The 22752-nt window shown below is 47.4% G+C and overlaps 1 protein-coding gene across 2 annotated transcripts; it reads left to right on the forward strand.

Annotated features, from left to right (window-relative positions):
* The first annotated feature begins 7601 nt into the window (after positions 1 to 7601).
* NCAPH (non-SMC condensin I complex subunit H) lies at positions 7602 to 17240 on the forward strand. Of its 2 annotated transcripts, none has more exons than XM_040538478.1 (17): positions 7602 to 7877; positions 7979 to 8072; positions 8426 to 8518; positions 9606 to 9744; positions 10281 to 10402; positions 10726 to 10915; positions 11485 to 11576; positions 11737 to 11939; positions 12400 to 12548; positions 13098 to 13204; positions 13675 to 13797; positions 14120 to 14227; positions 14925 to 15089; positions 15405 to 15521; positions 15767 to 15852; positions 16177 to 16252; positions 16719 to 17240. In XM_040538478.1, the coding sequence occupies exons 1-17, from the start codon at positions 7660 to 7662 to the stop codon at positions 16776 to 16778; spliced, it is 2142 nt and encodes a 713-aa protein (XP_040394412.1). In that variant the 5' UTR covers positions 7602 to 7659; the 3' UTR covers positions 16779 to 17240. The 2 variants fall into 2 exon arrangements, with proteins under 2 accessions (XP_040394412.1, XP_040394413.1); XM_040538479.1 differs by having other exon boundaries at positions 7602 to 7871.
* Positions 17241 to 22752: the final 5512 nt, after the last annotated feature.

Below are 22752 nucleotides of genomic sequence, written 5' to 3' on the forward strand. Positions count from 1 at the left end.
CCTAATAAGATCGTCTAGTATTCTTCCAGGAGAAGAAAAATCCCAGCACACCTTCATCTACCAGGGAACTTTTTGGGAATGCATCCTCTGGCAAATGCCCACCAGCAGTCATAAATCAAGTTTCCCAATGTCCTGTCAGTGATTTAGTAGTTTGGGAGTTGATCGAATGGGGAACAGCCATTTGTAAAAGTTCCTGTCACCAAATGATGCATTATCTTAATTTCCAGTTAAATACAAAGCATAAAGATCTGTCCTTGCCAACATCACTAATAGCTGAGGATAATCAAATGCTCCACACATTGCTATTGCCATAGCAGTAATAATTCATTTGGATGTTAAAAATCCGCATGGTTCCTTCTGCCTCCTTCATTTTGGACATATAGCTGGAAGTACTGATTTGTTTACAGCAGTCATTAAAGCTTTGTTATGAGGCTTTTGCTGCTAGGAATACACATCATGGAGCATGACTCGACTTTTACAGCCTCTCCATTTTAGTCTGGCCCAGCTGGAGCCAATGAAGAAGAGGGTAAGACTCCTTTGCTCCAGATCCTGAGTTATTTTGGGACAAAAAAGCCCTACAGGGTTTTTACCGCCTGCAAAAGTCACTTACTCCCTCAAGATTGTTGTTTTTACAAGTGCCCTGGGCCTCCAGGGTACTACAGCTGTGCTTATGAATAGACGCCAGTCTCCAGAAGTTTATTCTTTTGCCATTTTTGGGGTGGTTGGAGTCAGTGCAGAAAACAGCTGATGGCATGGCAGTTCCACAGCTGCTCTGTCTGGGGAGCAGGGGACTGCTGCCACGGTTGGCTCAGCAGGGTCCTACCCCAATGTTGCTTCTGAGGAATGCAGTTGCAATCAAACCACATCTTTTCCTCCTGCTCCATCCAGTGGCTGAGGCTGGAACTCCACTTTCATATCAGTAAGAACTCAGGCCTTAAACTGTAGAAACTTTGCTGTTACTGGTAACTAAATCGCCCAAGAAGGATTGGGGCAGCTGCTGCTTTTCCCGTGTCAGGGAATGATGACTGGAACGCTGGACAGGTAGGGCTGAAAAAGTTTCTTGTCCAAACGGTGGCACTGGAGAGAGGCTGCTCTTCCCATCAGCTACAGGGTCATGATGATGGTGGGAGGGAGGAGCAGATCCAGGCCATCTAACTGGCTTTCTGCTAATACTTCTATAGCACAGGGCATGCTACAAAAACAAAACACTCAGCTTTACGTCCTCCATTGCTGAGCCTTTCCTCAGGCACACAGCACATCCCTCAGTCCTGCTCTCTGTACCAAAATGAGGAGCATGTCTCCTTTGCCCAACCGCTGCGATCAGGTGCGTGAGGCCTCTAAAGCTGAAAGGTGTCACCCAGCAGTTTGATTTTGCTGAAAGCACTGCCTTACCAGGCCCTAGCTCTGCTGGGAAAGGGAAATTTGAGGTGCAACAGCTTTCCCTGGAAAATTCCCTGCAAGTAAGTGTAGGGAAACCAAAGCAATGCAAACAACACAGCCTCAGTTGCTGAGAAGTGGGGAGACAGGTGAAAAGCTGTGGTGGAGATGTTGCAGGGAGCCTTCCTGCCTTCACAGGGTCCTGCACACAAGCACAGGCTGCCTTGGGTAACACCAAGAGCAGGAACTTAAGGAAACCCTGTTCTTCACTTACCAGTCCCTCTGCCTCCAGCACTGCAGCAAAAACATGAGCTACCATCCTCTTTGGGCCAGACTGGGAGAGACAGTGCCGTATTGGTCAGGAGGGAGGGCTTGTGAGGAAAAGACAGACAGTTGGCCCAAATGAAGTGCCTCTACACAAATACAACATGGGTAAACAAACAGGAAGAGCTGGTAGCCACTGCCCAGCTGGAAAACTATGATTTGATTACCATCACAGAAACTTGGTGGCATGAATCAAAATGATTGGAGTGCTGTAATCAATGTATATAAACTATTCAGGAGGGACAGGCAAGGATGGAAAGGTGGGAGAGTTGTCCTCTTGTGGTGGTTTTACTCAGGTGGGCAGCCGAGCTCCACCACAGCCGCTCTCTCACGCCCCCTCCTCAAAGGGGAAGGGGGAGAAAATACAATGCAGAGGGCTCAAGGGCTGAGATATGGATGGGGAGAACGCTCAACAATTATCGTGATGGGCAAAACAGACTCAGAGTAGGGAGATGGTAAGATTTATTGCCTATTACTAACAAGCTAGAGAAGTGAGAAACAAAGGAAACAAAAAAAAACAAAAACACCTTCCCCCCATCCACCCTCTTCCACCTCCTCCCCTCAAGTGACGCAGGGGAATGGGGGAGTGGGGGCTGCAGTCAGTCCATAACACTTTGTCTCCGCTGCTCCTTCTCGGTCACTCTCTTCCCCTGCTCCAAACTGGGGTCCCTCCCACAGGATACAGTCCTTCCCTACCTGATCCTGCATGGGCTTTCCACAGGCAGCAGCTCTTCAAGAACTGCTCCAAATAGGGGTGTGTGCCATGGGGTCCATCCAGCAGGAGCACACGGCTCCAACCTGCGTCCCCCATGGGCAGCATCTCCTGCCAGGTCCCCTGCTCCTGCGTGGGCTCCTCTCCACGGGCTGCAGCTTAAGCCTGGAGTCTGCTCTGGCAGGGGTCCTCCACAGGCCGCAGCCTCCTTCAGGGCAGATCCACCTGTTCCGCCGTGGGCTCCTCCATGGGCTGCAGTGTGGAAATCTGCTCCGCTGTGGTGCACCATGGGCTGTGGGGGGACAGCCTGCTCCACCAGAGGCCTCTCCATAGGCCACATGGGTCCTTCAGCTCTGGCGCCCGGAGCACCTCTCCCCCTCCTTTTTCACCAACCTTGGCATCTGCAAGGCTGTTTCTCACTCCCCTCTCTCCCCCAGCTGCTGTTCCTCAGCAGTTTTTTTTCCTTTGTTAAATATGCTCTCACACAGGGGCAAACAACATCACTTATTGGCCTAGCTCTGGCCATTATCTAACATGGGGCAGCTTCTGGATTCTTCTCGCAGAAGCCACCCCTATGGGGGGACCTTGCCGCATAAACCTACTACAGTTACACACAGAAAACGGGCTTGATTGTATAGACCTGTCTTTGAAGAACAGCAATGAACACATTGAGGGCTTATGGATGAAAATTAGAGACCAAGCTGATAAAGGAAACTTTGTGGTTGGAGTCTACTTCAGGCCACACAATCAAGGAGAGGATGTGAATGAAGGGTTCTTTCTTCAACTGCAGAAAACAACACACTTGCAGGCTTCTGGTCCTTCTAGCTGATTTCAACTACCCAAACATTCACTGGAAAAGCAGCACAGCAAGCTGCAAGCAGTCCAGGACACTGCTGGAGCGTGTAAAGGATAGCTTCCTAGTACAGGTGGTAAAGAGCCTGACTAGAGGAAATGTGTTGCTGGATCTGTTCCTTACCAATATGGAAGATTTTCTTGTAGAGATCAAGACTGGACGTCGCCCGGGCTGTAGCGATCATGCCCTGGTACAATTCTCAATCTTGAAGGGTACAGGATTGATAAAAGGTAGAATCAAGATCCTAAACCTCAGAAAAGCAAACTTTTGGGTGTTTAGGGCACTAGTGTATGAGGATGCTTGGGAAACTGCCCTTAGAGATAAAGGCACAAACAAGAGTTGTAAAACATTTAAAGACATTTTTCTGAGGGCATCAGAGCTCTCAATCGCGACATGCAGGAAGTCAGGCAGGGGAGGCAGGAGACCAGCTTGGCTAAGTCAAGACCTCTTAGCCAAACTAAGGCACAAAACCAAAATTCATAGGCAGTGGATGCAGGGATATTCCCACTGGGAAGATTACAGGGATATGACCTGGGAGTGCAGGGAGGGGATCAGGAAAGCCAAAGCACAGTTGTAGCTGTCCTGGTTTCAGTTAGGATAGAGTTTATTTTCCTCCTAGTAGCTGGTAGGGTGCTATGTTTTGGATTAGGATGAGAAGAGCGCTGATAACATGCTGATGTTTTAATTGTTGTAGAGCAGTGCTTGCACTAAGCCAAGGACTTTTCAGCTTCTCGTTCTGTCCTGCCAGCGGGCAGGCTGGGGGTGCAGCAAGAGCTGGGAGGGGACAGACCCAGGACAGCTGACCCAAACTGGCCAAAGGGGTATTCCATACCATCTGACGTCATGCTAAACAATATATAGGGGTAGCTAGCCGGGGTGGGGGGGCCGGCTGCTCGGGGATAGGCTGGGCATCGGTCAGCGGGTGGTGAGCAATCACATTGTGCATCACTTGTTTCATACACATTATTATTAGTAGTACTATTATCATTATTATTATTATTATTATTTTCCTGTCTTAATAAACTCTCTTTATCTCAACTCACAGGCTTCACTTTCCCGTTTCTCTCCCCCATCCCAGAGAGGGAGGGGGGAGGGTGAGCGAACGGCTGTGTGGTGTTCAGCTGCCGGCCGGGTTAAACCACAGCAAGATAACAGGAAGGGTTTCTTCAAATACATAGGTCAAAAAAAAGGAGATAAAAGTGACTGCACCCCCTTGATGAGCAAAACAGGAGACTTGGCTACAACTGACAGGGAGAAGGCTGAGGCACTCAACTTTTTTGCCTCAGTCTTCACTGACAAGAGCTCCAGTCACATAGCCCAAGTCACAGAAGGCAAAGGCACAAACTGGGAAAATGATGAACTGCCCAGTAGGAGAGAGATCCAGTGCAAGACCATCTAAGGAACCTAACGGTACACAAGTCCATGGGGCCTGATAAGATGGATCTGTGGGGCCTGGTCAGTGAAGTAGTAAGCCACTGTCCATCATATTGACACGTTGTGGCAGTCCAGTGAAGTTCTCAGAGACTGGAAAAGGTAAAACATAACCCCCATTTTTAAAAAGGGAAAAAGGAAGTCTCATTTCTATGCCCAGCAAGATCATGAAGCAAATCCTCCTGGAAATTATGCTAAGGCACATGGAAAATAAGGTGGTGATTGGTGACAGCCAACATAGACTCACTAAGAGCAGATTATGCCTGACAAATTTGGTGGCCTTCTACAACAGGGTTATAGCATAGGTGGATAAGGGTTGGTGGATAAGCACTGTCCTGCACAATATCCTTGTCTCCAAATTAGTGATGTGGATTTGATGGATGGACCACTCAGTGGATAAGGAAGTGGTTGGATGGTGGCACACAAAGTGTTGTGGTCAACAGCTCTATGTCCAGGTGAAGGCTGGTGATGAGTGGTGTTCCTCAGGGTTCAGTATTGGGACCGGCACTGTTTAACATCTTTGTCGGCAACATTGACACTGAGATTGAGTGCACTTTCAGCAAGTTTGCCAATGACACCAAGCTGTGTGGTGCAGCTGACACACTGGAGGGAAGGGATGTCATCCGGAGGGACCTGGACAGGCTTGGGAGATAGGCCTGTGTGAACCTCATGAGGTTCAACAAGGACAAGTGCAAGGTCCTGCATCTGGGCTGCGACAATCCCAATGCCAAGCACAGGCTGGGCGGAGAATTGATTAAGAGCAGCCCTGATGAGAAGGACCTGGGGGTGCTTGTTGATGAGAAACTCAACGTGAGCCAGCAATGTGCACTTGCAGCCCAGAAAGCCAGCCATAGCATGGGCTGCATCAAAATCAGTGTGACCTGCAGGGCAAGGGAGGTGATTGTTCCCCTCTGCTCTGCTCTCATTAGACCCCACCTGGAGCCCTGCATTCAACTCTGAGGCCCCCAGCACAAGGAGGACCTGGAAGTATTAGAATGATTCCAGAGGAGGGCCATGAAGATGGTCAAGGGGCTGGAGCACTTCTCCTACAAAGACAGGCTGAGGAAGATGAGGTTTTCCAGCCTGAAGAAGAGAAGGCTCTGGGGAGACCTTATAGAAGTTTTCCAGTACCTAGAAGGGGCCTACAGGAAAGCTGGGGAGAGGCAATGATTCTATGAAACAGTTAATTGCTCTGTCCTGCTCTGCATTACCTGCTCTGCAAGGGAATAGTTAACTGCTCTGCTTAGAAGTTAGGAACTAATCACTTTGTCTCTGCCAAGAGCTGTAAACACTAGCTGTAAACACTGGCAGGATGTACTAGAGCAGTAACCCATTATGTGACAACACCAAAAGTTCTGTTTTGAGAAAACTTCAACCCTGGAGAAAAGCAATGTCTCAGGAGACACAAACAGAGGACTGGAGCCAACCTAACGCCTGCACCTGTACTGCACCAGAAGCTCCACTGCGCATGAGGGAATATGAATTGTGGAGTTAGGATGCATGTAATGATGTGATTGGAGGTGTTTGCAAGCCTTTTTGTTGGAAATTGCATATAAGCTACTGCAAATTTTGGTGGGGGGCTCTCTCCCTATCATTTCCCTAATGGAGGAGGTGTTTCAGCAGCTGAGTTGATAGCACTGACAGAAGCCTGCAGTGAAGGATGAGGGAAGGAAGTAAACATCTATACAGACTTGAAATATGCTTTTGGTATGTACCGCACTAAGGACAGTTGTGGAAACAAAGAGGTTTCGTGACCTCCAGCGGCAGCCAGAGAGCAGACGCTGAACAGATCAAGAATTTGTTAGAAGGCTATTAGTCTCCCAGAAAAGATTAGTGTTCTGCATCAGGCAGGCAGCACACACCAAAGAAAAGACTGTCCCCACTAGGAATGCAGATGCAAGCAGTGTAGCAAAGTTCTTATTAAAAGTCATGGTGACCAAGTTTGGAGCTCCAGAAAAGATCAATTCAGACCAGGGGAGCCATTTCACAACTCAGGTTTTAAAAAGGTTATATGAAACATTATTACCCAACAACTACATAACCCATATCACATCATTCTCACGTAAAATTTGCCAGGAATGAATAAGATAAGGATCCATTGAAAATTATATTGAAAAAAAAAACACAAAGCTATCCCCAGCAGCATGGCACTGACACATGAGCCGCTGAGTGCTGTCCAGCCTAAGTGGGAGAGGACTCAGATGGGCCAGGGCAGGGTCTCCCTCTCCTCCCTGAGCCTGGGAAGCCCCAAGACCCACCACTGGGACGTGCCTAGGAACTCAGAGAGCCGCGAGTCAGAGAATGGCTTGGGTCAGACCTTAAAGATCCTCCAGTCCAACCCCTGCCATAGGCAGGGACACCTCCCACCAGACCAGGTTGACCAGGGCCCCATCCAGCCTGGCCTTGAGCACTTTCAGGGACAGGGAATCCACAACCTGTTCCAGTGCCTCGCCGTATTTTCACTGACAACACTTTTTACAGGCTTTTTACAGGCTTTTAAAGGCTTTTACACTGACAACAACAACAAAATCTCATTAATTAGATTTTTGTTGTTGTTTCGTTTTGGTACGTGTAAGCTGAAACAAGCGTTCGTCAATTATAATGTGTTTTCCAAGGGGAAATCTCGGCCCCAAGACTGAATAACGCACCAAAGGACAGGCAGGGGAAGGGCCGGGGAAGGGCCGGGGAAGGGCCGGGGAAGGGCAGGGCCCGCCCCGCCCCGCCCCGCCCCGCCCCGCCCCGCCGCGGCCGTTACGCCCGACGCCTGCGCAGTGCCGCCGCGCGCGCGGCGAATTCAAACCGGGAAGCGGCGGCGCCGCGTGGGGGGACGGGGCGGGTCGGGAGCCGCCGCGCTCGACTCGCGGGGCGGGCGGGGAGCCGCGTGCCCATTGGGCCGCAGGCGAAGAGAGGGCGGGAGGCGGCGGCGGCGGCGGGGAGGCCGCGGCCGGTGCCCGCTGTCGGGATGAGCGCCGCGACCCCCCGGCGGGGAGGCGGCGGCGGCGGGCTCGCGTCTCCCGCCCCGCGGCCGCTCGGCAGCTCGGCCACCCCCACGCTGAGCGACTGCCCCGGCAACGATGACGAGCGGGAGAGGCGGCAGCGGCGGCGTTCGCGGGCCGCGGACCTGCAGCTCGGCAGCACCGAGGCGGCGCTGGGCCTCGTCTCTTCGGTGCCCGGGTACGGGTGGGCCCCCGGGGTCGGTGTGGGAGGGCGGGGGTCGCGCTCGGCGGGGCGGGGGTGGGGGAGAGGCCCGGCTCCCCGGGGCAGACCCGTGCTTCCCTCAGGCAGGTGGATGTGTCGCTGTCGGTGGTGCCGCGGTGGACGAATGCGCAGATCTCGGACCACTACTCCACCTGCATCAAGCTGTTCACCGAGAACGTGAGTTGGCATCCCTCGGGAAGTGCTGCTCGTCGAGCCCCCGCCGCTGGGTCCCGCATCAGCCCCTTGCTGCTGAGCTGCTTGTGCAGGGGCCTAGGGCCAAGAAGGGTTTTTGACCTCTCACCAAGCAGTGACATCAGTTCTTCCTCGAGGTCCCCTGGGCCACGTCACAGCCCCATGATAGGTCTGGATTTGAATCTCTGTTACCGCTTTTCAAGCGTAATTAAGTAGGATGTGGCACGGTGCACACGCAGTCAGGTTTTGCTGCAACCTCTCCTGCAGAATGATGGTTCACAGGCAGATTGACAGCTGTGGTTTTCCAGGTGTTGATTCCCAAGTGTGCTTTGTTTCAGAAAATCAACACCAAGAATGTTTTTGGCTTATACCTGATAGACTATATGACAGATATACTGAAACAGAAGGACTCTGAACTGACGAACTTCAAGGTGAGAGAAATTACTTCCTGGTCACTGCAGTGTTTTGTCCCTGATCTGTACTAACTAAGGCTAACTAAGCTTTAGTAAATAAAAACCTCAAATAATTAAACTTTCAGTAAGAGATCTGGTAGAGGCAGCACAGTTGTTTTTAGCAGAACCTTATGGGGCTGAACGCTTTTGTACTACAGAAATTAAAGGCTAAATTCTCCTTTCAGTTATGGTCCTTCAAAAGGAGAGCTCGTTTAAGAATAAGACTTGTGAGGCTTCTGAGGTAAATACTGGGTGTTACAGCCGTGTTCTGTTACTGGTTGTAAAAGAAAAGAAGATAGTGTGACCTGAGTGTAGGAGCCATCAGGGTATAGAAACATAAAATCATTAGGGTTGGAAAAGACCTCCAAGATCATCTGGTCCAACCATCGCTCTACTAACAATGTCACCCACCCTAAACACCACATCCAACCTTTCAGAACTTGCCTGGGCAAAGATTATTTATAGTTCTATTCATAGTTCACTGATGCTATGAGGGAGAGATGAATTCTTGGCAGGGATTTTGAACATGGCCTCAAGGAACTGGTGAGCTAGGTATCTTATAATTGATGAAACTGAGGAAGAAACAGGAAACAGTGTGCAGGTTTGGAGTGGGTGTTTCTTCACCTTTCTGGGTTGACCTGTGATCTGAAAAGGTCACTTGGCATCTCCTGCGCTTCGCTTCTTTTGACTATGTAATTTGGAAAAAACAGAACGATACCAAGAGGATATCCCAAAAGAAGGTGGAAGAGAGAGGTTGCAGACACAAATTGCACCTTTCTGTTTCTTCTCCTTGCTTAATCTTGGCAACTTTAAGTATTCTGTGTGATCCCTTCCAAAAGCCTTGATAAAACAAACTGTATCCTCTGCCTGGGAAGATACATCTTGACCCCTGCTGCGTACCTAGGTTTCCGATAGATTTCTGGATAAATCTTTATAGGTGCTCACGGTTCTGCTTGTAATACAAGAGTTCAGAAGCTCAGGTCTGCTGCTTGTCTTCTGCATTTGCATCTTTTGTCTTGTTTTGTCTTTCTAACTCTAACAATTGCATCCTGTTTTCCTCTGTCAGATAGCAGCTGGCACCCTTGATGCCAGCGCGAAGATTTATGCTGTGCGTGTGGATGTAGTCCATGCAGATATGTACAAAGTTCTTGGAGGCTTGGGCAAGGACTCGACACCTACAGAAGATATGGAGAGCCCAAAAGGAGGTGTGCCATTCACTTATTTTCCGTTAAGCTGTTCCTGGTTCCACCTACAAGTAAGAAACGTCAGTGTACTTAATGCAGCACCCATGAATTTTGAAGCACTTAGCTTACGTTTCTGAAGCACTGCTCTATATCTGGGACAGTACCGCTAGCTTGATTCTTTTCAAGGGCTGGGAAATACTGAATTAGTTTGGATTCTTGAGCAAGGGAGGTTGAGATGAGAACCCGAGTTGGATGCTCAGTCCTGTATTTAATGATTTGGCCAGCTAAATTTGAATGCAAACAAGGGGGAGCCTGATCTGAAATATTTGAGCGTGCAGTACCCTAGTCTTTGCTGTCCTTTGCTTCAAAACAATCATGTGCTGTTAAGACAAAATATACATGATAAAAAGAATTACAGCATACAGCCAATGAAACGTTAGTGGTTCATGCTAATTAGATACCTATGTGGGTAACTTCATACCTGCTGGGTTTTTGTATGTGTGCATACATTTGGCTATACAAACTGCAAGTTTTCTAACTATAACTTCTACTTTTAGAAGAAGACAATGCAGCTTCTGGTACTGTCAAGAGAGTCCAGACAAAGAAAAAGCATTCATTCAAAACCATTGAGCAGAACTTGAACAACATCAATGTGACAGATCATAATCGCAGATGTGAGGTGGGTGGAGGTGGAGCTGCTGTAGTGGTGGGTGAAAGAAGGAAACATCACTTCATTCTTCAGTTTTCTCTTGTTTTCCTTACTGTGCAGTCCTCTCTTGGGCTGTAATATTCACATGCATCTCTGAATTCTGCTATTATAACAAGATTGTTCTTGCATTTAATCCTCCTGCGTGAGGCAGCCGTGAGAGCGCTGTCCTCGCTGAAAAAGATGCATGGATCATTCTCCCTTTGGTTTTGTACTTAAAAGTCTTCTGCAGAGATGTATGTCTCACCGTCTGTCTGCTCCGTTCCTTGATTCTCTACTTCATTCCATACGTGTAGGTTGACCCCATGTTTCAGAAAACATCAGCATCTTTTGATGAATGCAGCACAGCTGGCATTTTCCTCACCAGCCTGCGTACACAAAGTTGCCACAGTAAGCTCCTCTTTGACTCGGAGATCGTGCCTCTCCCATCTTCGGCAACCGTCACTCTGCCAAACTATGATCCTGTGACAGTGACAGATTTAAACTGTGAGTGCTGATAACCACTAAGTAATTGGCCCATCCAGACCTTTTGATCTTTTTCATCTTCCCAGCATGCTGATTTTAGTCTCAGCCAGCTTGCTTGTGCTTTTGTTTTGACTGTTTGGCTCCCCTGTGGCACCCTTGTTACGATCCTGCTCAAGCTGATACTGGTTGCTGACAAACCAGGACCCTTGTAGGTTTTAGATCTCTGCCTGTAGCTTAACCTCGAGCAGGCCTGTCACACAGCGCATACATGTGGTCTGAGCTTGCACAGCGATTAAGATGGGCGTATTCCAGTTAAGGACTGACCTTTTTAGACTGCTTTAACCCTGCTGATACTACCAAACCCTACTGCACTGATAAGATTCGCAGCATTATGCCCATCCGTCAGTTAGAGAAGTAGTTGAACCTACCTTGCTGCTGAGGAATAAATCCAAGTGCTTTTGCAGTGAGCCCTGCCCTAAATGCAAGAAGAGCTGCCTATGTATGCGACTTTAAGAACGATTTAACACCTAGCATTTGTTTTAGCTACCAGTTACTTTATCCTGTGTCTAATATCTCATTCTTGTCTCTAGTGCTGCTATCACAGTGCATTGAAAAACGCCCCATCTGCTCTTCACTGGCTGGTTTCCAGTTTACGCATTGGGATGCTGAATCTCATGATGAGGTATATTAGTTGGCTTGGAGCAGGGCGGGATACTTGAGCTGTATTCTGTGCTCACAGTTGTCACCCCAAGGCGATCTCAGAGATGCACAGGGCAGTGGGATGTGCTGCGGGCTTGTGGGTGTCCTGCAACTTTTCCCCTGAACACCTTCTTATCTTACAGTCAGTGTCAGCCCTGTTGGATAAATTTAAGAAGAGTGATCAAGTGTTCAACATCAATGCAGAGATAGACAGTTATGTGGAAGATGGTGGTCCCATGCTGCCAGATGGTGACTTCAACACTGACTCACCCAGGAGTAAAGTAGCAGATGAGATTGGGGAATTCACAGAAAACAAGTCCTTCAGGACAGTCCATGAGAGCAAGAGGTGAGTAATCAATGAAAATCTATAGTTTTGCTTTGATAGCAAGCAACAAGTTAAGACAGCTCGCATGGGGTTCTTTAGGTTACTGTGCATGCTTTCCATCTGGCTATAGCTTACTTTCTGATCAAGTTTCAGGTACATTGAGGAATGTATGTCTTTGACTCCCAAGAGAACCTTTTTGTGTGGTTGCATTTTCCCAGAGTGATTGCTTATCTACTCACTCTGCTCCCATTTTCAGCCTGCCCTTTGACAAACCCACTGCTGTTTTTGCTGTAGCCTCACAGACTTCAGAGAGTGCAGTACCCACAGTACTGTTTGCTGATTAGAGAGCAAGAATCTTGCACACGTGCTGGCAGAGGGACCAGGAGATGTCTGTACAGACCTGGTCTGGGTATTAAACACATGTTTAGGCCTGTTGTGTGTCAAAGGAAGGATTTCACTCAGCAACTTGTGCTCTTTCCAGACTTGATGCAGTTCCTTTTGGAGAGGGAGACATCAGAACCATGTGCCTTCATCTCTCCATGAAGCCAGGGGAATACTCCTACTTCAGTCCCCGAACTCTCTCAATGTGGGCTGGCCCAGACCACTGGCGTTTCAAACCTCACCACAAATGTATGTATTTAGAGACAGGAGCTCGTATACTAGAAGATCCAGCTACTGCCAGGTCCTACTTATGGTTGGAGATGGGCAGTATGTGATTCATAAAGCACAGACAGTAAAGATGGGACGTGTCTGCATGGCTCTTTTCTAGCCTGATTGGAAGCAGTACTGAGTTCAGGCACCAGAAGGGCTTTAAGTCGTGTGTGGATACTTTGATGTCTAATGTGTTCTTTATTTTTTGCATTTGTTAATGATGCTCAAAGTTGAGGGGGTGTCTCACTGCAGCAATAGGATGTGATAGTACTAGTACAGATCCTGTGTTTTTTCCCCACCTTCTGTGTAAAAATAAATAAATAAATAAATAATTTTCTGCTTCTATAAAGAGAATATTGATCCCATTAAAATGTGACGCAGAGGACACCACTTATTGCTTTCCCTAACAAAGAAAAAAGACCTTGTTTGTAAAAGGACACAGGTGACCTGTCTGTGTGGAGCCAGTGCTCAAGATGGGATTGAGTTTGTCTTCATTGTCACAAAGTACTGTTTCCTTCCTTTCTGCAGCTGGTGCTGTCTCTGAACAACAGAACAAGAAGAAGAATGCAAAGAAAGTATTTGAAGTAAACTTTGATGAGGATATTGACTTTGAGACGTATTTCCGTAAGACCAAGGTATGCACTGAGTTTCTGCCTCTCTCTTCTGTCTTTGGCCATATTTGTGTTTTAGCACTGTCATCTGCAAGTGGCTTGTCTCATTCTCCTGTGAAACTGGCTCTGTATACCCAATATCATGCATGTTCCTTGGAGAGGGGTCTTCTGACTCCAACGTATGTTACAAACAGATTTTCCAACCTTGGAATAAAGAATCAGGATGGATTCTACTTGGCTAATACCTGTAAGTAAGAGACACCCTTCAGGCCCCGTTGTGTGTCCCAGGATGCTGTGCTAAAGTCACTGGATGCACTGACTGGACTATTGTAGGACTCCTCTTTGGAAACATGTCAGAACTTTTCTCCTTTTGAACAAAGACCTGTGTTCAAAGCACTTACTTGTGTGTTAATCCTCTGAGTACTGGATATTGCAGGTATAATACTGGAGAGTACTGGATATTGCTGGATAATGGTATTTAACGTCTTCCACAGGCAGCTTTAACTCTGAAAAAATCCATTCCAGAAAGCCGGAACAGGAAGGCCACCACGCTTCCTGCAGACTTCAACTATAACCCTAACAATTTTGTCCAGCTGTTTCTCAAACCACTTGTTACGGTAAGAGTCTTTGTGGAACCATTGCCAAGAGGATTTTGCACAAAACCACTCTTGATCTGGTTGAAGTGCTCTGGGATGCTCCTCAGGCTGGGAGATGAGCCAGCATGATGCCAGTCACTGAACTAGCCCTCTTATGCATGCTGAGTGGCCTGTGCTTGGATGTTTTGCTTTACGAGGGAGTTGGTGGTGAGCTGATACACAAGGAGGAGGAAGAGACAGCAGACTGGGAAAAGGGGTAGCGATGAATTAACAAGGTGTAGGCATTGCTTTGGGAAATATCTAGAGTTTTTCCTTTCCTGACCCCCCAGTCTCACCTCTGCAGCTCTGCAGGCTGCCTAAGCCAGGCAGCTCATTGGATCACGAAGATGAGATCGGCGAGTATGATTACAACAACCCCAATGACACCTCCAATTTCTGCCCTGCAGTGCAGGTAACCGGGACAAGGTTTTTCTGTTATCAATATTTGACATGTGATAGGAGTAATTTAGGAAGAATCTATGTCCAGCATTAGTTACTAGTGAAATAGAATTGACATCAGATTGTAACAAAGCTGTAGGAGGTTCTCTGTGTACAATTCTATCCCCTCACTCTCACTGCTACACTAACAACATCAACTAAACTGTCTGCCCTTGGAATTTGCCTGACAGCTTGCTGCAGAAACTTTGTTCTGTGCTTTTTCCATACATACCTACCCTGAAGGAGGAGTAAATGCTATTACTCGCCTCTGCAGTCATCTCTGCACAGTGACACTTGCTCCCAGCTGTTTCAAGCTCCTGCTGAAATACGTTTCCTCTAAAGCTTCAATTTTCTGTCAGGCCAATACAACCTCCTGAGTGTGTTTTGTGACAAATCTCAGCTGGTCCCATGCTGGCAGGAGAGCCCTCATCTCTGTCAATTCTGCTAGTAGAACAGCCTTTTGATATTATGTGCTCTAGATCTCCCTTGGGTTTAGCCTTAGCACAAGCTAAAAGGTGTGGGGAGAGGCTGAAGAAGATTCTTCCACAGGAAAAGTGGGCAGGTATTACCACTCTCCTGTAGGCTGTGTGCTCTTGTTATCTCAGTGCAGGGCATCTCTGGCTCCTCAAAGATGTCTTGGTGGCCTCACTGCTGTATCTGTTCTTGATCAGGCTGCAGACAGCGATGATGACAATGATCCCATTCAATTCATGGGCCAAACAGAGGATTTCAACCTTAATGCTCACTCTGAGGGTCAAGACGAGGAGTTCAGTGGGGTTGTTGGTGTTGATATTGCAATGTATGGAGAGCTGAACCTCATTGCTGAGCCCCAGAAGGTAAGGACTTGTGCTGTTGCTCAGATGTGAACTGCTCACTGCCTTGGGTGGTTAGAAATCCTGAGACACCAGTGTCCCTGGTTCAGGATCTCCTGGGTTTGCTACTGGATACTTCATCCTCAAATGATAGCTCAGGTAAGAGAAGGGAGTTAAAAAAAAAAAAAAAAAAAAAAAATCAAGGGTTTAGTAGTAAGATAGCATTCACTGTTCCCATGGGGAAAATCACATTTTAATTGTTCCTATGTTTGTGACTGAGGGTACTACTGCTGCCTCTGCTCAGATGTTGTCTGCTAAGCCTGAATGTCTTTTCCTCAGGTCAATAAGATAGCAATTCAGTATGCAAAGACAGCCAAGAAAATGGACATGAAGATGTTAAAGCAAAACATGTGGGACATCTTACTTGATACAGGAAAAAAACACACATTGGCAGAGGTGAGTGCAGGCGGAGCCACGTACCTTAACAGGACCAAGGATCAGAGAATGTCCTGCAGGTAACAGCGCTTAGCTCTGTTCTTGGGCAAGTTTAGTGGCAATTCCTTTCTAGTAGTCTTGCTCCCATGGGGTGGTTGTTAAGGATGGACTGTGAGCAGTGACTTGCAGTGGTTGTTCTCTGAGCATGAGGCTGCATCCTGGGGAGCAAAATCTGTCTCAGCAGTGTCTGTCTTTTTGCTGAATAGATTGAAGATATGGAGAAAGAGAGAGACCCATCGGTGGTAACAGGCGAGAAGGCCTTCAGCGACATCACTAAGGAACTGCTTCACAGGTAGAGAAGCCCTAACAAAGGTTGGACTGAATATGAGGCAGTTTTCAGCTGAGCTTGGGCAAACCCTGACCCATGTGTTTGTTACAATCTGCTAACTGAACCCTGATGGGGGAAAATCTTCTCTCGCTCTCTGGGTTTGTCTGAGGAAGCTATAGGTTGCATTTTGCTAGTGGGAGGGAAAAGGTAGAGAAAACCAGAGACATGGGAAGAAGCTGTCACACATGCAGTTAATCTTTGATGACCTGATGGTTTGCAGACATGCTCTTATCTGTATGGTCTCAGTAGGCTCTGGCCATCCTGATGTCCTCCCTTCTCTTCCCATAGGCTGCCTTCTACAATGGTGAAAAATCTGTCTGTCCCTTTAGCCTTCACCTGCCTCTTGCATTTGGCAAATGAGAAGGTAAGTAGAACGCATGTACAGGAGATGTGGTAGGAGCAGTGGGTGAAACAGTAAAAAGCACCAAGAGCTGGGCCATTTTATATTTACATCAGGACCTTAAAACTTAAGCCTGTTTCATGTTTATAGGGACCATAAATCAGGTTGATATGCTGGGAATGAGAAGCCCATCGTTTAGTGCTCACAGCATTTCCAGCCTAACTTCTGTCTGTCCTTCCTTGTCCCTGGGTCTGGCAGCAGTGGGGGTGAGCGCATTCTTGTTATAAGTGTTGGGAGTGTTTCAGGCTGGTATAATGGCTAATGGGAGGCCTTGGTCTTGTGCACCAACAGCGGAGACAGAAGGGGCTAGGGTTGTTCTGAACCTTCCTTGTGTTTTTATTCAGCTGCTTTGGAGCAGTCATCAGGCCGGACCTTCAGACTCGAAGGGAAGAGCCTGGTTTTATTGAACTTAGCTTTTTCATTTTCACAGAATCTCAAACTGGAGGGTACAGAGGACTTGTCTGATGTCACGGTGAAACAAGGTGACTGAGCCTTGTGCAGAGAGGAGCATCGAGGCTTACCCACAGGACAGAGTTCTGCTCTCCAGCTGGCCTGTTCTTGCTATGGACTGTCTCATCAGTGGCAGATTTTTTTCCTCCCAGACTCGTTGCTGAGAAATCCCACCTCAGAAAGACTTTTAAATCATGGACATGGTCCTACCTAAACACAGAGCCCATACAGATGGACAGTTACAGTTCAGCCTGACGTCTTTGATCCATTACCTCTTTCCTGGGCCTTGATAGCAGAGTTCTGCAATCTCACTGTGAACCACCAGTACCTGTTAGCAAAACGCTGCTTCATGTGTCACTCACTGTCTGCCTGTAATTCCCAGCACACTGACTGGTATTCATGTCTCCAATTCTTCCTTAAGTCCTGTTCTTTTGCCTGGTCTTTCCCTGAAGTGATTTATCTTTTATACTGAGCTTAACAATAATAAATACCTACAGACTTCTTTGATGGACCTTTGAGGGGGGGCAGGAGGAGTCTCTGAAGCAAAAGAAAAACTAAATTAACACACAAGTGTTAGGGAGCAGCAGGAGGCTTCCTAAGGGGAGATGATCACTGGAGTGCCACCAGCCAGAACCGAGTCCTGCAGTACCTCAACGAGGTAAACATAAGACCTGGAGATGATGGCCAGGTTCAACCAGGAGTTGAGTTCACCAGGCAAGCTCATGGTGTTGAAGCAGGTCTGAGGCCAAGCTAAGAAATCTAGTCAGGACTGGGTCTAGGTCTGAGGTGATGAGGCAGGGAGACCAGCACTCCTGATGCAGCTCAGGCAGGGAGTGAAGGCTGAGCTTAAATGGGTCTCCCAGGCATAGGTGGAGGCCCTGGGTGGGGCTCGTCAGGGCTATTGAGGCTTATGAATGCCCTCAGGGCCCTGCTAACAGTGTGGGTGTAGAAGAGATCCATCAGGTAGTGGAACCTAGACCTGTTTTCGTGGCTTTGGAGGGGGCACTGAGGGACAGAGCTGGCCCTACACAGGCAATTCTGCCCCCAGGGGCTGAGGCTGGGCAGACACCCCTTCCCAGAGAGCCAATATTGGGGGGCAGGTTGGGTGGCACAGGAATGGCCTGTGGGTGCGAGGGAAGGTACTTGGGACTCGGGAGTAGGGTTTTGGGGGTGGTAGGATTTTAAGGGGGTTAGGGGTCAGGGTTAAGGCTATGGCATGGTTAGTATTGTCGTTAGGGTTTTTAGGGTTGGGGTCATTTTCATGGTCAGGGTTAGAGGTGAGGATTAGGGTTACAGGGTTAGGGTTAGAAGGCTAGTATTGGGCTTAGGTGTTAGCTTTATGATTTTGGTTAGGGCTAATGGTTTGGGTTAGGATTACATGCTTAGGTTTAGCGTTAAGAGTTAGGGATAGGGTTAGGTTTAATGTTTAGGGTTAATAGTTAGGTTAACACTTTTGGTTAGGGTTAGTGGTTTTGGTTAATCACAGAATTGCTTGGTTTGGAAGGGACCTTAAAGATCATCTAACTCCAACCCCGCTCCCATAGGCAAGGATGCCACCCATTAGATCAGGTTGGCTAAGGCCCTATCTAGCCTGGCCTTGAACATCTTCAGGGATGGGGCAGCCACAACTTCTCTTGGCTACCTGTTACAGTGCCTCACTACCCTTACAGTGAAGAATTTCCTCCTAATGGTTAGGGTTACAGTGAGTTATTGCTAGTTTTTGGTCCAGAGTTTTATCTCTTGTTCAGGTTGGGGTTTCTTTTCAGATTGATCTTCAGGTTTGAGTTAGAGTGGGGGATTAAGGTTAGGATTAGCATTACTGGTGGGGTTAGGAGTTTGGGTCAGGTTCAGGGGAGGCTTGCTACTGGAGTGCATTAGTGTTATTGTGAGGGCTAGGTTGTGGTTTGGATTTTAGGATTAGCATTAGGGTTAATATTAACATTAGGGCTAGCATTAGAGTTAAGATTAAGAGTTAGGGATTAAGGGTTAAGGCTAGGATCAAGGGTTAGGTTAGGATTAGTTCTAGGGATAGGGGTAGGGTTAGGTTTAGAGCCAGTTTAGAGTTAACAGTGTAATGGTTAGGGCTGAGTGTAGGGTGAAGTTTAGAGTTACAGTAATTGTTAGCAGTTTTGTTTATGGTTACATTTAGGTTTAAAATTAGGGTTAAGGGTTAGGATTAATGGTTAGGGTTTAGAGTTTTGGTTTGGGTTAAAGTTAGGGGTTTTGGTTAGGTTTAGGTTTAATGTTAAGGTTAGTATGTTCAGGCTTCGAGTTTAGGTTTATTGTTAGAGTAAGGGTTAGGCTTATGGGTTAGGATAGGATTTCGTTGAAGTTGGGGTATGGGGTATGGGTTAGGTTTAGGGGCTAGGGTCAGCATTAGGGTTTAGATTAAGTTTAGGATTAACATTAGGGTTAAGGTTAGGAGTTAGAGTTAGTTGAGTGGATTAGGGTTAGGTAAGAGTTAAGGTTAGGTTTATGGCTGATGGTTAGGGTCAGGGGAGCAGATCAAGTGTAGGTTTAGGGATTATGTTTAGGATTAGTGTTTGGGTTATCATTTGGTTTAATGATTAGGGATAGAGTTTGGGTTTGGTTTAATGAGTTTGGGTTATGTGTTAGGTTAGAGTTAGTTTTAGGGTAGCGTTTTAAGTTTCACTTTAAGGTTAGGTTTTAGGATTGGGCTTAATGTTAAATTAGCATCAGGGTTATGCTTCAGGGTTTGGGTTCAGGTTAGGACTAACTGGAATAGGTGTTAGGGTTAGGATTTAGATTGTGGTGTATGGTTAGGGGAATGGTTTAGGTAGGATTAGGTTTAGGGAAGTGAGTCATATATTCAGGGTTAGTGATAGGGGTAGAGATTTGTGTTAGGTTTAGAGTTCAGGTTAGGTTAGAGTTCAAAGAGAAGAAACATTGTTGGGTTGGGATAGCACTGGATTATGAAAGGGTAGTTGTGACGAGAAACCGTTGGGATGGGGAGTTGTCCAGATGGGAAATCATTGTAGGGATGGGAAATCATTGGGATGGGAAAACTTTGTTGCAGTGTGAAATGTTTTCTACCTGAATGAACGTTCATTGGGATGGGAAATCCTTGGCATAGTAAATCAGAGATGGGAAATTGTTGGGATGGGGTATTGTCTTAGGAAATGATTGGGGATGGGAAACTGTTATTGGAATAGCAAAAGATTCTTGGAATGTGAAATAGTTAGGATAGGAAATAACTATTAGGATGAAAAGTTAGTGCGGGTATGGGAAATCCTAGGGATGGGAAACCATTGGTGTGGGAAACTATCCTCGGCATGGAAAATGGTCATTGGGATGGGAAATCATCATACAGATGGAAAATGATTTTTAAGGTAAGCCTGCTTGGGTACAAAAACTCTAATCATAGCAAGCCTGGTGGTGAGGGGTTATTCAGAGTGATCACTGTTGGGATCCCCTGTTGATCCACAGATTCACTGTTGCGATCACTGTTGAACCCCCTGGAGTTTACCTGGTGTATTGTGTCCATTTCTGGGCTCCCCAGTACAAGAGGGACACGGAGGAGGACTTCTAAGATGATGAGAGTACTGGAGCACCTGTTGTACGAGGACAGGCTGAGAGAAGTGGGCCTGTTTAGCCAAGAAAAGAAGACTGAGGGGAGATCTCGTCAATGTATATAAATCTTTCAGGGGAGTGTGTCAAGAGGATGGAACCAGTCTATTTTCAGTTGTGTCCAGCAACAGAACAAGAGGCAATGGGCACAAACTGAAGCAGAGATGAAGTTCTATCTGAATCTAAGAGGGCACTTCTTTACTGTGAGTGACATAGCACTGGAACAGGTTACAAGAGAGGCTGTGGAGTCTACTTCTCTGGAGATATGCAAAACCTGCCTGGATGCTATCCTGCACAATGTACTCTAGGTGATCCTGCAGGCAGGGGTGTTGGACTAGATAATCTTCATAGGTCCCTTCCAACCTCAGCCATTCTGTGCTTCTGTTGCCCGGGTTCCCCAGCCAACCGCCCCACTCTCCAGCCACCATGGCAGGTACAGCAGCGGCGAGCCCAGTGCCCGAGAGCTCAGCCCAGCGCCCTTTTTCCTCGCAGAGAGATTCCCCAGACGGCTGCCGCCGGTGCCGCAGACGCCCAACTCCCCCTTCGTTGTCCCAGCTGAGCCGCCAACGGTGGCTGCCTGGCTGCTGCCCTGCTTCCCCGGAGCGATGGCGGTGCCCTTGCAGCCCCCCCAGGTACCCACCCTCTCCTACGTGCTGCCCCAGGCCACCGTCTGGCACGTGGTGCCGGAGGTCCAGGGGCAGGTGCTGCAGCTCCCAGCCGTGGTGCAGCTGCCGCCTGGGGGGCACCTCCCACCCGAGGGGCACCACCTGCAGCTGGTGCAGCTCCCCACCATGGGGCAGTTTCCCACGAAGCACTCTGTCTCTGCCACTCCTTCACGGTCACTCTCTTCCCAGCTCCAAGATGGGGTCCCTCCCATGGGATACAGTCCAGCAAGCTTGTCTTTTGGCACATGGGGACAGCCTGCTCCTGCACCTTTAGGATTTCCTTCCTGACGAAGGTCCAGGAGGGCACCTTCCCTAGTTGGCTCACTCACCAGCTGTGTCTGGACGTTATCTTCCACACACTCCAGAAACCTCCAAGACTGTTTTCTGTCTGCTGTATTGTATTTCTAGCAGATACCTGGTAAGATGGAGTCCCCCACAAGAACAAGGGCTAGTGCTTGTGAGAATTCTCACAATTAGTTGATTCAGTTGAGATACAGAAAACAAGGAGGCAGTATCTGTCCCATTTGCATAGTGTGGAATTAGCTGCTTTTTTATGTAGAAGACTCCTGTGGTTCTCTATGTCACCTCTAACACAGGATGCAGAGTTTCAGCTGGGCAAGCACAGTTATTGGTGAAGTCACTGAGAAATGGTATAAAAAACATTGCTATAGGTATCGGAGTGTTTTCTGAAGCTCTAAAAATTCATCATCCCAATAAGTCCACTGTGGAACCTGTTACGCTCAATACTTAGACTCGGAGAAGAAGCATTCCCATCTTCAGTTCCATTTGGTGTCACAAAACAGGAACAAATGTTTGAGTGAAAATGATGACAATAACAGAGAGGCATTTTATCTATTAGAAAGATGTACAATGCAGCTAAGTTGTTAGCCACTCCTTCATGTAAAAAACGCTTTATAAGAGGTTATAAAAGGGTATAAGAGGGGAGAGGATTTTTTAAAGCACCAATATTATGAAATGCTTTCCCTTAACCAGATCCAAAATATGCTCCCTGTTCTAGACAATCTGTCATATAAGGAAGTTTTCTTCTAAAGCTAATAAAACCATTTTCAAAATACTCACTCTACTCCTTTGCATACAGAAAATTATGTCTGGTGTAAAGACAGCAAAGCAGTTACTTTTTAAATGAGTTTGATAGATGCTTAGTAACTGTTAGATTAAAACATCGGTTTTAGATACCAATAAGTTTGTAAAAACCTGAGCATTTAAATGATTTTTTTTCAAGACAGTTTCATTTTGCACAAATGATGTTGAATAAAAAGCTCTTTTTGATCCGTGGAAGAGCTCTATAACTCAAAGTATGTAAGTTATAAAGTAGGTATGTGGTTTATTTCGGCGCCGGGCGCATGCGGGATAGCTCCCAAAGGCATGTGCACCTTAACGTGGCAACCTGCTTTGGTTATATGCAGTAAAAAGTTACACATGCATGAAGTTTCCCAATACACCTATACATATACATAACCTATCCCTGCTTTGTATCAAAATTAGCTCCAAGAAGTAATTTCCATAAACTCCTCCCATCTGCGCCTGCACAGTGCCTTCTGGTGGTGGTTGTCGGGTGGTCGTGGGGATGAAGGCCGATAACTCCTCTTCATCACCACTGGTTGACCCCCTGCCTTTGTACAGACTCAGCTGCTCCTTGGCTCTTGTCCAAACCACAAGGTCGGTCTCAGACACTTTTTGAGAGAGGTTCCACATTTTTGTCAGGAAACATCTTCTGTGAGGGGCCCTGAGACTCCTTAT

The sequence above is a fragment of the Cygnus olor genome, chromosome 27, assembly GCF_009769625.2.
Source record: "Cygnus olor isolate bCygOlo1 chromosome 27, bCygOlo1.pri.v2, whole genome shotgun sequence".
NCBI classification, from domain to species: Eukaryota; Metazoa; Chordata; class Aves; order Anseriformes; family Anatidae; genus Cygnus; species Cygnus olor.